This window comes from Gekko japonicus, unplaced genomic scaffold (genome assembly GCF_001447785.1).
Source record: "Gekko japonicus isolate JY-2015 unplaced genomic scaffold, Gekko_japonicus_V1.1 scaffold100, whole genome shotgun sequence".
NCBI classification, from domain to species: Eukaryota; Metazoa; Chordata; class Lepidosauria; order Squamata; family Gekkonidae; genus Gekko; species Gekko japonicus.
In genome coordinates, this window is record NW_015167060.1 from 783238 (window position 1) to 799368 (window position 16131).

Genomic DNA, 16131 nt, shown 5'->3' on the forward strand with positions numbered 1-16131 from the left:
ATTTAAGAGGTCCTTCAGCTGATCAGTGGGGAGCACCTAGCCCACCGATCAGCTGGAGAGCCCTTTAAATCTTGCAGGAGAGGGAGAGGATCCCTTTAAATGCTTTTGGGAAGAAGCGGGGGGCCTTTAAGAGGCTGGGCCCTTCAAGAGAGGGGGCTGGCCCTTTAAGGAAGGGGGCAGAGCCACCAATAGCCCCACCATAGCTGCAGGCCAGGGGTAGCCTATGCTGGGGGCAGTAGTTGGAGTAGAGAACTTTCTGGAAAGATTCCTTTCAGTGACATGATGCTGCGAATGAATCCCTTAGTGGTCCCTTAGCTGAAGTACAGAGATTTATCACAGCCAGGTGGGACAAGTGGGTAGAACTAGCAATTGCCAGTGGTGCCGCTCTGGAGGGGGAATGGAACAAGGGTGACATTCTGAGTGGCATAATGGGTTCAAGGAAAGGACTTGAAATTAATCTTGCTGGTTATGTAGGGCCATGTTGGCGTGAGACTGGTACTGGCTAACAGTTGCTTGTGATTTGAGACTTGACACATGGATGGGTGCATTCTTAGGACAGCATATCTATGCCGCCGCCACCCCCCCCAACATGTGAAGAGTTAGCATGATGTAGGGGTTAGAGTACCAGACTTTGGGAGTCCCAGGTTTGAATCCCCACTCTGTCATGGAAGCTTGCTGGATGACCTTGGGCCAGTCACATAGTCTCATTCTAACCGAACTCACAGGGTTGTTGTGAGGATAAAATATAGAAGGGGGAGAATGTTCTAAGCCGCTTTGGGTCGCCACTTGGGGAAAAAGTGGGGAATTAATGCAATAAGTAAATAAGTGGGGCTTGCAGAACTGGGTTACCTTATCTGATGCCCAGTTTATTTCCTTACAGATCTTCTGCTCTCGCTGTTCATCACACTTGGCACCTCTGCCCCACTTCAGGCAGCTGAAGCCAGTCCGCATCTGTACTCACTGCTACACCACTCACTTACCTTCTACCCATAAAGATGCCAGCGGCTTGTGAGCATCAGGCTGTGGAGTTGGGGCTTCATCACACACCTTGCGTGCCTACAGAAACACCAAAGACTGGCAACCAGCCACTGCCTGGGCCACCTGCAAAGGACTATGGGAATAGCCACGTGTGTCTTATTAGGATGCTCTTACGAGTTCTCCAAAGAGCTTTTCGTAGTGCAGGATGGAGTAGCAGAAGAGGAAACTCTAGAATTTCATAGCATGTGCTCTTTGTCTTAACATTTGAAGAACATCCGTGACCCATTTCGCCTGGAGCTAGAATCCATTGTAGATGGCACTTGGGCAGACGTCTGTAAATGCCATTAATAGCCTTTTGTGTCTCCATCACTCCTTTCTCAGATGGAGTGGATTGTAACCCATGTAAGGATTGCCCGGTGCTGGTAGCCTGGCTTCTGGGTTCCTGCACTTAGGAAAGGGGGGGGGGGGGGTAGGGGAATCTAAGGCTAGCTTTGTCCTACAGGTTTGTTTTCGACACACCTATAGAGGTGCATCGCCAGATGCGGACTGGAGTGTGATACGGGTTTCACAGTGCCTTTTGCTGGAGCCGAAAGCAGGAACTTGACTCCAGCAGCACCATTACAAAGCGGATGGAAGATAGCCATGAACTTTTTGCCTGCCAGCTTCTGTCATGTAGGAAGGGCTAAGGTGGGTTGTTTAGAAAAGGGCTGCAATGAACCTTGCATGTACTTTCTCTAATATGCTCTTGCCACACTAGTGTGTGGGGAAATGCTTTTGAGACCTCTCTGTGAGACTTTACAGCTCCTTCCTCTGAAACCAGCATGAGCTGGTAACTCTCCTGAATACTTGAATGAAGGCTGTCTGTTACTCCTGCCAATTTGTCTTCTCTGGGTTCAGAATAACTGTGCCGGCAGCGGCTATATTTGCCTGTAGGATTGCTGTGTTGGGTGCTAGAACAAATTTAGAGTCCAGTGGAACCTTTAAAGACCAACAAAGGTTTATTCAAGCTGTGAGCTTTTGTGTGAAAGGCACACTTTTTCAAATGCATTGGAATGGTAGGTACGGTTCAAACTTATAGACAGGGACTTAACAGTAAATTAACATGTAACATGATGATGTTTAAGATATGCAAAGTCAGAACTAAATAAGAAGCTAAGGATATAGTAGCAGATAAATGTCTAAAGGTGTCTTCTAATTGTGGGAAGCAAACCAAGAACGTCCCAGGCGTGGAGATCACTTAACAGCACTTTATGAGGTGGATGCAGTGTCATATCAGCAAAACATCCCAATATTCCTTGCATTACATTCAATATTCTAATATACTACTATGAAAAAGAAATACACTAAAATACAGAGGATTTGTAGTCCTTGTTGTGAATACATATGTGAAGACTGAATGAGTTAACCTATGTAATGAGATAAGAAACCAATATCCCTGTTGAGTCCCAGGGAGGGTTTTTTCCTAAGTGTTGTAATAACTTGTAATTCAGCAATCTCCCTTTCCATTCTGTTCCTTCCTTTGTAATAAAACAGCTACTTTGAGGTCACCCATTGAATGTCCTGGAAGGTTGAAGTGTTCTCCTACAAGTTTCTCAGTCTTGTGATTCCTGATGTCAGATTTGTGTCCATTTATCCTCTGGCGTAGGGTTTGTCCTGTTTGTCGTATGTAGAGAGCCGAAGGACACTGTTGACATTTGATGGCATATACAATGTTAGAAGATGCAAGTGAATGAGCCTCTGATGGCGTGGTTGTGTTGGGTGTTGACAGACAGGATCTGCTGCTGTACTTCCTCTTCCCGCCACAAGAAAATGCAAATACAAACTTTCAAATGTTGACACTGGTGTGTGTAGGTTTTCTTCCTTCCTTTTCTGCTCCCCCCCCCCATTATGCCTTCTGAGACATGTTTAGTTGCATGTCAGTTAGTACAAGAGTTGTGGGTTGCAATGAACATGCAATCTGATTTACCTCTGTCCAGTCAGTAGTGCAGGTGCTGACACACAAGCTCTCCAAGTTTAGCAGGCGGTGATGATCGTGCATCCAGCTTCTGTCAACCTCATACAGGTTCCTAAACCCACTCCTGTGCCTTTAGACCTTAGAGACAAGGGCAAAGGAATTGTGAATGACCTGGTAACTGGGGAAGGGGGTACATCCTGAGGTGTCTATGCTTAAACAAGTGGTACGTAAACCAACTATCACAGCTCTTTGGTGATACTGCCTGATTCTTAGTTCCTAAACCCACTCCTGTGCCTTTAGAACTTAGAGACAAGGGCAAAAGAATTGTGAATGACCTGGTAACTGGGGAGAGGGTACATCCTGAGGTGTCCATGCTTAAACAAGTGGTACATAAACCAACTATCACAGCTCATTGGTGATACCCCCTGATTCTCATGATGAATCAGCTTGATTCTTATGTTGTTTACCCAAAGTTTAAGCAGTCTTCCTTTCTCCCTCCCCCTACCATCTACCATACCCTTCCACTGTTCTTATTTCTCAGGGACAGTCCCTACTTTATAGTACCTCCGGAGGTTTCCTAACATGCAGTTCTGTACAAAAATAATCAGTTCTAAAATCAGATTCCTGTAGTTCTAATGAGAGTTTCATGTAGTTCTGAATTGGTAGTTAAAAAAATAAGTAGGAAGCAAACTCCTTTATTTGACAAACAGCACATTGCAAAACGCACCATTTGTGTTTTGTTCTCATGCTTTTATCTCCTTGGCTTCAGTTCTGGCTGGCCTTGTCATCAGGGTATAGTTCTGCTCGCACAGCAGCCAGAAGGGAAATGTACTTTACATAAGTAGTCAGGGGCACTTTCCTGTCTGGAAACCCCTGGGTATTGCAGGTATTGATTTAATGACATTGGGTTAGAGTTGGCTGTCCACTGGAAAGAAGGAAAGAGGTATGCCCAAAATCATCTGTGCATTCTCATGTGCACAAAAGGAAATATATTTGCTGTAGCATTGTGAAGGAGCACATGCTTAGCACACCAGCTATGCCACTGCTATGCAATTCTAAATTTCTCTTAGGATGCCTGGTGTAGTACTTCTCCCTATCTTTAATTTTTTTGTGATTTTCAGACATCTTGTTAGTATGTACTAGCACTGAACGTGAGACCCCAGTGGTGAAAACCAGTGATATCTAAAATACAGGAGAATCTCTGAATGTCTTAGCGTAAACACAGTCTTAATGTAAACACATGCAAATTCTCATGCATGAATAGCAAGATACTATCTAGTACTCAGCACTTTACACATTGCCATTAATGTTTGTTGTGACAACATATTTTGGGACAACTATGTTCTCTTAACCTATCTTTAAGCAAAAGAAAACCCACCATGTTTTGTGTGTAAGTTGTGTGACTAGACTTGGGTATGGTGAAGCCGGTTCTTGACTCTGCCATCCCCATCCCTCTCCAGATGCAAATTTGAGTTGCAGTTATTCTATAATAAGTACGACCAGATCTACTGAAGGTTAAACATTGATTTTTTTTTTTAAGGCAACTGTTCTGGTAAGCTAACATCATTTTCAGCAGCTCGTGCAGAAAGAAGCTATTGCCGAGTAAATGAATATGATAAGGTTTAATCCCTCTGATGGCACAATATACTAATCTGTTAATGTATTAAACAAGAAAAATTGTGAAAAGGGGTGTGTGCGTGCGTGATAACACAGGCTTCCCATTTTCTCTGTAAAAGACAGCTCTGCTTGGCTAAAAAGGGGGTAAACTGTCACGTCACCTCAACAATAATAAACTTGGTATGGGGAAGCGACCTAATTGGAAACAAGAGCAGGACATTATTTACTTAATTTATATCCCACTTTTCCTCCCCAGTGTAGTGTAAAACAGTTTCCCGTCTACATGTTGTCCTCACAGCATCCATATTAGGTCAATTAGGAGAGTTAGCACTGGCCAAGGGTCACCCAGCATGGTTCCAAGGCAGAGTGGGGATTTTAACCTGGATCTCCCCAATCCTACCTAGTATAACACTCTAACTACTACCCCATGCTGACATAAGAAATGTGTCTTCTTCATATACTCTTGTTCCTGTAAAGTATTGATTGGAGTACAGACATGATTGTGTGCTGAGGGGGGGAGACATCCTGCCTCTTTATTCCACTGAGGACATGGGTCCCTTTGTTCCTGTGTCCATCTTACGTGTGAAATGTGATAAATCAATACTATACTGAGTGAATGCAGCCAACTGGTATGAATAAAAATCAATGACTTCTTAAAGAAGTTTTAGCTATAATTTTTGACTTGCAGACAAAAGCAGTTCCTAAGAGGGTCATACATCCAGTTTTAAAATATATGATTGTATTACAAATGTAGAATCCAGTGGCACCTTTAAGACCAACAAAGGTTTATTCAAGGTATGAGCTTTCATGTGCATGCGCACTTTTTCAGACCAACATGGCTGACGACCTGGAATGATTGCATTACAATAAGGCTGTAGGAACATCTTAATTTGCAAATTGCCATACAGTTCAAAAGTTCAGGGGCTTCCATTATGGCTTGGAAGCTATGGACAGACAGGTCACCACATGTCCACTGATCCATCTGGGTAAACTTTAAGGCGTTTTAGGCCTGTTTTATGCCTGATAAATGCCCGATCTCTGCAACAGGCATGGATCTAATTCTAAATATAAATCAAGGTACTTACCTTCCATCTCAGAATGCTGGTCTGACCAGTAGTTACTGCCAGCCTTTTGAAGCTACTGGAGACGATCTACTTTTGAAGGGTAGGAATTATATGACAACAGAGAAGGCACAGGTGAAAGCAGAAAGGAGAATTAGAAGAAGCAGCATCTCAGAGTGCTGATTCCAACCAGCACCTGTCTACAAAACCTGCCATGGCTGCAGGTCGTAAAGGATACCCTATCTGGGGTCATGAGCATTAAGTTATCTAAAAATAAGCAATGTATTGCATATCATATTCTAAAAATAGCAAAAACATGTAGGAAACATACTATGTTCTCTTTACAGTTCTGTAAAGAGGATTTAAAACTGAATAAGTATTTTTATGGTTATAGCCGAGAATTAGTATATGTGTGTTTTTTTAGGGAATATATATATCATAATGGGTTTGGATCCCACCACTCTGTTCTATGAAGTGTAGGGCCTTCCTCAGGTACAAAGAGACTTCTGCCTCCTTGTGCTGGAAGAAGGCCTTGTACTTAGCTGAGCAGGGTGATAGTGTTCTATCCAATTAAAAATATTGGGCACTTTCACACATGCAAAATAAGGTCATTTCAATCCACTTCAGCAACTGTTTGTAAGTGGATTTTGCCATCTCACACAGTAAAATCCAGTTTAAAAGTGCATTGAAAGTGGAATTAAAGTGTGTTATGTTGTGTGTGTGAAAGTGCCAATTGTTTTTTATGATCACCTAAAATCGGCCTTTTTTCTGGGTGGTTTAAAGCAGTGAATCAGGTTTCCTTGACTAAAGTCACTCTACCATGTACCTGACTAGATTCCCATGTGGGGAAGTTTGCTCACTTATGGAATGTGGGCTTTAATCTCAGCAACATGTTTGGTAATCTTCAATTGCCGTTGTGTCATCCCTAGTTATTGACTCAGGCACAGTTTAAATATGATGCCAGCAATCAAGAAAATGTGCTAGTGTAATCTTGCATGCGCTCACCTGCTATGCATGCAATGTTAGCATGCCCAAGTTCAGCCACCCAGGTGCATATTGTGCTGCCATGTCAATGTTACACAAAGAATTTTAAACAGAACTCTGTGCCCATCAGTATAAGGTAAGTTCTTGCTCCCCAGCATCATGTATAATTTAGGCTTCATTTATTTATGTGTTGCAGTATGAGGTTATTTCTGTTTTTTTTTTAAGTGGGGGGCTTACATATCTATACCTAAATGAAAATTAAAAGCCAGTAGTACTTCATAAAAACCATCTTTCTATGTGTATGATATTGTTAACTCGGGAAGCCTTCAAGGAAAAATACCATATTACCCTCTTTAAAATGTTATGCACGCACAAATTTATTATTGGACAGAACTTTAACATGTCTGTGAAGCCAGTATGACCCACCTCTATTTTTTTTATGGCATACCTGTGGAAAAAACTTTCTTCAAAGACTACCTTAGCTAGGAAGCTCTGCAGACTGGGGCATACGTTCTCCAACTCAGTTTCATCAGACATGGGTTTATACATGCTCTCTCCATGGATCTTAAATTGAAACTTATTCAGCAAAAAATTATGTTTAGGATACACTGGACACCACAGCAACTCTTTAGCAAAGGATTGAGTATGTGGGGCGAGAGACTCCCGTGAGGCAAACCCAGGAGATCTCAAGTCTCTCAAGTCCCCGCCGGGAGATTGGCTTGGCATATGCACAAGGTCTTTCTGATTCTGCATGAGTCTGTTGAGTTACTAAGAGCACAATGAATTACTGAGAGCACAGTCTTTGCAACATTCGGGCAAGATAACAATGAGCTATGAGAAAGGACATTCTGTGAAAAACACTGTGATTTTAGCTTAAAGTCTTTTACCGTTTGTAACATTTTCACTGAACAGGGCAGGGGGGAGAAAATGTGTGAGTTTGCTTTTTTCTCTGAATAAAGCACTTCTGACAGGCAGTCAGAAAAGCAGTTGGGACAGAGAGAGACAGAAAGCCTGATCAGTAAGTTTCACAAGAAATCTCTGTTGTGGTGTGTCGTTATTGAACCCTCACAAAGTCTACATGAGTAAAGTGTCTAATTTTTGGCATTGTAACTCCTTTAGTTAAACACACACTTTGAGTGTGTCCAGTCATTCAGTTTTTCCGGGAAGAAGTCATTTCTCATATTAATTTTGTATTAGAATGTATTGTATTAGAATTTTCGAAGATGCTTATGCAGTTTTAAAATATTTGCTCATCTTTTGGAGGATAACCAATGGTCCACGAAAATGGACCTTCTGTGCCTTTACTACAGCTAAAAGACTCATATTACACCACTGGAAGGATAAAACCCCACTCCAGTAAATCAATGGATCAAGGACCTTAGAATTATATCCATACTAGAAATAATGCCCGTTGCGGAAATAAATACAACGAGATCTAGAAAGAGGCTCTGGGAGATTGCTCTGGCTTTGGGCAAACAGTGTCAGTTTCCTGTGGCGACCTCATAAAGTGTCTAATTTTTGGCATTGTAACTCCTTTAGTTAAACACACACTTTGAGTGTGTCCAGTCATTCAGTTTTTCCGGGAAGAAGTCATTTCTCATATTAATTTTGTATTAGAATGTATTGTATTAGAATTTTCGAAGATGCTTATGCAGTTTTAAAATATTTGCTCATCTCTTGGAGGATAACCAATGGCCCACGAAAATGGACCTTCTGTGCCTTTACTACAGCTAAAAGACTCATATTACACCACTGGAAGGATAAAACCCCACTCCAGTAAATCGATGGATCAAGGACCTTAGAATTATATCCATATTTGAATGCATGGCATATAGACGGCAATTGTGTATGGACTTATTTTTAGATATTTGGAAACCATTTATAGAAACTTATATGTAGATTCGCTGTTTTTATGTAGGTATATCTTCTCTCTCCCCCCCTCCTTAAATCTTAGCTAGTTGCTGGATTTTAACCCCCCCCCCCAAATTGGTTTTTTTAAGGAAAGTAAAATTAAAAAAATCAGCCATGGGTTGCTAACACAGATGACAATTAAATCCAGCCATGCAGGAAATGGGAGGACAGGGTTGCTAGGTCCAGCCTGGCCACTGGTGGGGAGTGAGGGGGTAGAGTTGCCAGATCCAAGTTGGGAATCTCCTGGAGATCTGGGGAAGGAGTCTGGGGAGGACAGGGACCTCAGTGGGGTACAATGCCATAGATGCCACTCTCCAAAGCGTAATTCCAGGAGATCATTCGGTCCCACCTGGAGGTTGACAGCCCTCTGCGAGGATGCCTTACTGTTGATCAAAACCTCCCAATTTAGGGTTGCCAGCCTCCAGGTGGGGCCTGGGGATCTCCCGCTTTTACAACTGATCTCCAGCTGACAGAGATCATCTCCCCTGGAGAAAATGGCTGCTTTGAAAGGTGAACTCTATGGCATTGTACCATGCTCAGGCCCCTCCCCTCCCCAAACCCCACCCTCTCCTGTATCCACCCCCAAAGTCTCCAGGTATTTTCCAGCCCATACCTGGCAACCCTATCCCAATTACTTTTGCCCATTAAACTAAAACTGGTGCACTTTGTTTTTCTTTCTTAATGCTTTTATTTTTTGTAGGTTCGCCTCATTTTTGAGGAATTGTTTATCTCATTACACAGCAGCGAGGTTGGATTTCTGTTTCTCAGCTCCCTACCTTCCTTGTTAGGTGGGGCGAGGTTATCCGTAGCAAGAAATATGCTCAAGATCACGTTTATTGGCGCGACAACAGGGGTGTTTTCTCACCTGTCTACCCCCACTCTTGCCGGGCATCCCCTAAATGGAGTGGAGGTTCTATCGCCTGAAAGAGAAGCAACGATTCCGAGTTCATTAATATGGCACGGAAGCTAGACCTCCAACGTGAACCCTAAATGAAAGCTTGTGTGTCGAATTAGGTCGTTTAAATGACTCGATCCCCAAGAACCCAAATCAATACAGTCCTAGCTGGCCCTACCTCCAATTCAAATTTGAAACTTCGGCTTTTCCCGCCTGATTTTGTTTTGCAACTCTACCGACGTCAGGGTGCCTAGTCCCCTCCTTCGGCCAATCGTAGCGCCGGTTCCCCTCGCCCCGCCCATCGCAGGTTGAGATTCAAAACAGTGCTGCGAAGCATCTCGAGCAGCTGAAGAGGGGCGGGAGCGACGCGTAAGCTAGTGCCCAAGTTCCGGGGTGTCAAAAGAGGGCTCCCCGCCTTAAGGCTTAATGTGACACCTACAAGCGGACCAGATCTGGGTCGGCTGCCGCAAGATTGCTTCGAAGGGGCGAGGTCTGAATCATTGAGCGTTCGAAGGGGCGGGCCCGAGCCCGGGTTGGCTGCCACAGGCGGTGGCTCGGTTACATTGTAGCGAAGTCCGGGCTCGGTCCCGGTCTCTGGTTGTCATGGAGCTCATCGCTAGCAACATCCAGGTGCTGCTGCAGGCGGCTGAGTTCTTGGAGCGCAGGGAGAGAGGTACCTGTCCGAAGGCGGGCCGAGTGGGTCGGGGTTGTCGGAAATGGGAAATTTGTTTTCCAGATGAGGCTAGTAACTGATAGTTGCATCACATATGGGGGTGTGTGAATTTGTGTGGGAGCAAAGAAAAGAATGGGGAGGGTGTATGATGGGAGGAAGGGGAATTAGTTTACATCTTCTGTTTTGTGCTTTAGAAGCAGAACACGGCTACGCCTCTCTTACACCTTACTGTGGAAAAGGCACAATACAGTCCCAAAAGAGGATGAAGCCTCGAAAGGCCTTGAAAAATGTCAGGTAAGATCCCTTCTCTAAGGCTTGAGGCTGATATTTTCCCCCTTTCCTTGACCTGCATAAAAGAGAGGTTGTATCTGTCTGTAGGGGACTGTCTTAAGGAAGGTAGATCAATATGGGTAGCTAGCTGTGATTGTCTGTAGCAGTAGAAAAGAGTAAGAGTCCAGTAGCACCAAATGAGAAGGGAGCACTCCCTGGAGAAGACCCTGATGCTGGGAAAGATTGAAGGTCAAAGAAGACGGGGACGGCAAAGGATGAGATGGTTAGGCAGTGTCATAGATGCAACGAACATGAAGTTGAGCAAACTTCAGAGGACGGCGGAAGACCGGAAGGCCTGGCGTGATCTGGTCCATGGGGTCGCGAAGAGTCGGACTCGACTGTGCGACTGAACAACAAAAGCACCCTAAAGACTAAAACTTTGCGACAGGGTATGTGCTTTTTGTGAGTCATGAAAGTTCATGTCCTACCACAAATTTTGTTAGTCTTTAGGGACTCTGGCTAAGGAAGTCTTCTGATCTGTAGATACCTGGACTTTGACCCTTATCATAATGAAAGTAAGGAAGAGCACTGATATACTGAAGGCTAGAATGACAACATGCCCTAACCTGGATAGCCCAGGCTCCTCAGATCTCAGAAGCTAAGCAGGGTTGGTCCTGGTTAGTATCTGGGTGGGAGACCGCCAAGGAATATTAAGGTCTCTATCTGGAGGCAGGCAGTGGCAAACCACCTATGAATGTCTCTTGCCTTGAAAGCCCTACAAGGGTCCCCGTAAGTTGGCTGTGACTTGTTGGCACTTTACACACAGAGAAAATGAGAACACAGCAAGTGATGCTTCTCTGGCAGGAAGATATGTAACCAGAGTGACTTCTGTCCACCAATAATTAATAATGATCGTACAGCATTGTGTGTAGAATAGCTAGGAGATCTTAAGATTGTCTGGCAGCCGCAAGTTCTAGCTCTATGTGTTATACTAGCGGTGAGCTAGACTTGTTTTTAGGGGCTGAGAGAGCTCTGAAAGAACTGTGACAGGCCCAGGGTCACCCAGCTGGCTTCATGTCAGGGAGTGGGGAATCAAACCCAGTTCTCCAAATTAGAGTCTGCCACTCTTAAGCACTACACCAAACTGGTAACCTTAAGCGGTCCACCTGGCAGGAATAACTGCCAAGGATTGGAAAAACAAAAGAACCACTGACAAAAGTACATTTGTAGGTGATATAGTGACAGCTTTTTTTCCCCCCCCCCCCCCCCCCCACCCCTGGCAACTGAAGATCAAGTCTGGGTCTATGGTATAAGAAAGTTTTAGCATAGGCCCACCTTCTCTCAGCCCTTTAGTATTTGTAAAGATTTGGACTGAACACCTTGTATTGCTGTTCCATTTTCCTTTAATGAATGAAATGTATTTGAATACCTTGGTCTTGAGGTTTGTGTATTTCAATGCCTAATGCCCAGTAGGAGACAGAAGCCCTGATTCCAGAAAACAACATGCTACAATTGGTGAATCTCCTGTTAGATTGTGAATGTCATAAGAACACCGATCCTGAACATCTAGGGTAGGAGCTGCCGCTGATAGTTTGCTAGACCAAGATGGGTAGCTGGGTTAGATTGTGTGTTGCAGTAGAAGAGAGCAGGAGTCCAGTAGCACCTTAAAGACTAACAAAATTAGTGGCAGGGTATGAGCTTTCATGAGTCACTGCTCACTTCTTCAGATACAGCTGAATTTTTTGTTCAAATTTTGTTAGTCTTTGCTACTGGACTCCTGCTCTTTTCTGTTTTTTTGCTGGTTTGTCTTTGAGACCAGTTAACGGTATTTTTTCAGTTGGCAAAAGCGTAAGCTCTGCTTTCTTACTGGAGATACAAGGAAATCATCCATGTGGATTGCTTACAGTAGGCTACACATGGCCAAGAGCCTTTGCTCTGTGAAGCCTGGCCCTTTTCTCAGCGATGCACATGCAGTTCTGTGGGACCTTGTGCTCCATCTTGCTCCATCAGCCTGGCCTTTCTGACCTCTCATGTCCTGTGTTTCCTGACTGCTTGGATTTGATGGTCGATGTGAGGGTTTGTGATGCTCGAGATAAAGTAAGGAGGAACTTGGTACCGTTCTAATCAATGGGGTTCTTCTCCTTGAACTGCTCCTGATGAAGCAAGCCCCCCCTTTCCGGTATGGAAAGCTGAAACAGGGACAGGATTTGCTTAGATAGGATGTGGACTCTACTTGTCTCTTTCGCACTCAGACACACAGTTGTCTTTCTGGAAACATAAACATAGCCCAAACCTTATTATTTTTCTTTTGTTTGCTTTTAGGTCTGTGCACAATGAGCTGGAGAAGCACAGGTAAACTTTTTATACGGGAAAGGATGAGGACAAAGATAATCTTTCTCTCATCCCCCCCCCCACATTCCCCTTTCTGCTTTTGTAGGAAGTGGAAACGAATAGCACTGAATGTACCAGCTGCAGTTTATGCTTTGTGTGCAAGGGGAGGGATGGAATCCATGTCCTAGCAAAAGCATTTTGCAGCTGAATGGGCCAGGGGACTGCACTAGGTCCTTTTGGCCTCGTTTATCAAGCGTTGGAAATGTGAACGGAGCACTTGTATGATCACTGAACGTGCTGTTGACTGGTAGTCTTGATGTGTACTCCTAAGCAAAGTCTATTGAAATCAGTGAGTGTAGACCAGTAGGCTGGATGAATTCTACATATGAGTGCACTGCAAGATCCATGGGGCCCACTGTCGATGTGCATGGGGAAATGCAGGAGAGGTGATGTGAGGCGTGCATATTTTAAAAACAAAAAGTGATTATGAAACCGATCCTGAGAGAAGGCAAATGAAGGCCACGAGTGACAGCCCTCTGATCCACGGGAGTATGGCACTTCTTCAGAGAAAGGTGTGGCTCTAAACATTTGCCACTCCTGGTTGATCAGTCTTGTATAACTGCCTGTCTCTGTATTTTGTGTCGTACAACATCCTGTTTTTGAGTTGATGCTGGTGGTTTGATTCAGGTAACTGCCCGCAGGGAGTCTCTGGTTGGACTGAAGTTCATTGCTGGCTACCCAATGTAGTCCTTAATGTCAGCAGATACCACCCAGCGCTAGGGTCTCATGGTCGGGCTTTCAATGGTTGTAAGAACAGCCATGGGGGGTGGGGGTGGCGGCTCAAGCACAGTAGGTCTTCTGCACTAAGGAAGCAGTGGAGAAGACACACATTTTCCTTAGTGCCTTGTGACAGCTTTAGCCATCTGTCCATATACTTTTACTCGAGATTAGCAAGGCCAGCATAGCAGAGGCAGGCTATAAGATCTGGTTCAGTTTCTGTTTTTGCATGTAGAATTTCTGTTTTTGCATGTAGAATTATTCATTAATGAAAATTTTGAAGCATGGGTATTTTTCTCCCACTTGGCAAAACTTTTCAAAAACATGTTGCTGTCTCAAAAGGGCCCAGATGTTAAGTTACAGCCCCAAGTGAAACACAGCCCTTTCTTTCTTGTGTGCCTTTCCCTGGCAGGAGGGCCCAGTTACGGCAGTGTTTGGAACAGCTGAAGCAGCAAGTCCCCCTGAACTCGGAGCATTCTCGTTCAACAACCCTCAGTCTCTTGCACCAAGCCAGATTGCACATTAAGGTAAATTACATGCATCACTCCTTACACACACGAGGGTGGCAGCAATTAAATGTTCCCCCTTGTAACCAGCTCTGGTTTATCAGTTCTTGGTGGATTGTTATAGTAGGTCTTGTATTTTGTATGCTTGGGTAAGTTGCTATAAGATCTGGTTCAGTTTCTGTTTTTGCATGTAGAATTTCTGTTTTTGCATGTAGAATTATTCATTAATGAAAATTTTGAAGCATGGGTATTTTTCTCCCACTTGGCAAAACTTTTCAAAAACATGTTGCTGTCTCAAAAGGGCCCAGATGTTAAGTAACAGCCCCAAGTGAAACACAGCCCTTTCTTTCTTGTGTGCCTTTCCCTGGCAGGAGGGCCCAGTTACGGCAGTGTTTGGAACAGCTGAAGCAGCAAGTCCCCCTGAACTCGGAGCATTCTCGTTCAACAACCCTCAGTCTCTTGCACCAAGCCAGATTGCACATTAAGGTAAATTACATGCATCACTCCTTACACACACGAGGGTGGCAGCAATTAAATGTTCCCCCTTGTAGCCAGCTCTGGTTTATCAGTTCTTGGTGGATTGTTATAGTAGGTCTTGTATTTTGTATGCTTGGGTAAGTTCCAGTAGATGTACTGAGTGAGGTTGGGAATGGCTTGCAAAGACTCCCTGCCTTCAAGGGAAGTGCCGAAAGAGTTTGGCCAAGGAACACAGAGGAAGAGCATCTGATTGCAGCTAAGTGGCTCTGTCACTTTCTGAGGGGCTGCAAACTTGTTGCTTGATTTGCTGGGTCCATCTTGTCCAGCCTTTGTGTTCTACCAGTGCTCAGACTGATATTTTCAGAAACCTCACACGCAGGGCACTGAACATCCTACTGGAAAGCCGAATTACTCTGAAGTATCACCTACCACCATTTAATTAAATGTCTAGGGAGGCAAATCATTGGTTTCAGTGACCCATCCTGTTCTTATCCTCGTCCTTCTTTGTGCAGAAGCTGGAAGAGCAAGAGCAGAAGGCTCAGCAGCTGAAGGAGAGGCTACAGTGTGAGCAGCAGATCTTGCACCAGAGGCTGGAGGTGTTGCTTGGTCATTCTGGTGTGGAAAGGCTGCGTGCCGACAGCCTGGACTCCTCTCAGCTCTCCTTGGAACGCTCAGACTCAGACCCAGGTGAGGACCCTCTTACAGCGACACTGTCCCCGCTGCGGTCTGTCCTTTCTGTGGCTGAGCTTTTCTGTTGTTAGAACATTGGCGAACTCTAGCAAAATTTGGGAGGGCTGGCCGTTTACCATTTGGAGATGGCTCCTTTAATATACAATTGCCCAGGCCCGTACTCTGTTCCTAAAAGAATGTGGCGCTAACCAAAGCCCCTGTAAAATACCACATAATACATACAAAGCAGATTATAATGGAGCTTTTTCCACCCCCCCTGCTACAGAAGATGTAGAAGTGGACGTGGAGGGCCTGGAATTTGGTAGCGTTGAAGATGCTATGGTGGCTTCCTTCAACACTGGGCGGGAGCACAGCTACTCTAATGCCAGCAACTTCTGGTTATGATGGACAGAACTCCACGTTGGTGGGCAGCTCTGCAGCAAGACAGACGACTGCAACCTCCCCGCCCTTCATCCTGCTATGAATGGGACCACAGATGCAGCTTGCTCTCAGCAAAGAAGGACGAGAGCTGTTTCCAGCCTTGGACAAAGGACACTAAGGCTGTACCTCAACACTGCCCTCGCCAGAATCAGTCACTGTTGCTCCTTAGAGGCTCTCTTGTGAAGGTAGCAGGGCCTTCCCCTCCTACTAGACAGAGAGAGAGAATGAAACAACAGCAATGTTGTAAAGCACTATATGTAGCAGCTTTGGCCCAACAGACAGAATCCACAAAATGGGGTCAGCTGCAGACGGATGATGTGGTAAGTAGCTATCCCTGCAGCTCGTGAACTGGGCTCACAAGATGACTGCATCTGGACAGCCGCAGAAGGAGTTACTCTGATTCCCTACAGTACAGCTGCCTTCCCTTTGTACCCCTTTGTGCCCACATGTACTCAGCCGCATTTTAGTAAATATTTCTTTAATGATATGCACCCGAGCCATTAGAAGAAAACCTAACCGTTCGAAAGCACCCAAATAAGCTCTTGGAGTGGGCAGCCTCCTTTTCTTACAGGCAGGGGCCACCCTGC

General features: G+C 44.7%; 2 protein-coding genes across 3 annotated transcripts in view; both read left to right on the forward strand.

Annotated features, from left to right (window-relative positions):
• Positions 1-1965, forward strand: part of LOC107111550 (lateral signaling target protein 2 homolog) — a 36167-nt gene extending 34202 nt beyond the window's left edge. For both annotated transcript variants that reach the window (XM_015412525.1, XM_015412527.1), the window contains one exon: positions 881-1965. In XM_015412525.1, the coding sequence (XP_015268011.1) occupies positions 881-1012 (132 nt within the window). In that variant the 3' untranslated portion in view covers positions 1013-1965. The remainder of the gene's footprint in view (positions 1-880) is intronic.
• Positions 1966-10000: 8035 nt separating this feature from the next.
• MXD3 (MAX dimerization protein 3) lies at positions 10001-15600 on the forward strand. The gene is made up of 6 exons (XM_015412535.1): positions 10001-10073; positions 10268-10367; positions 12666-12695; positions 13864-13978; positions 14947-15121; positions 15390-15600. The coding sequence occupies exons 1-6, from the start codon at positions 10004-10006 to the stop codon at positions 15506-15508; spliced, it is 609 nt and encodes a 202-aa protein (XP_015268021.1). The 5' UTR covers positions 10001-10003; the 3' UTR covers positions 15509-15600.
• Positions 15601-16131: the final 531 nt, after the last annotated feature.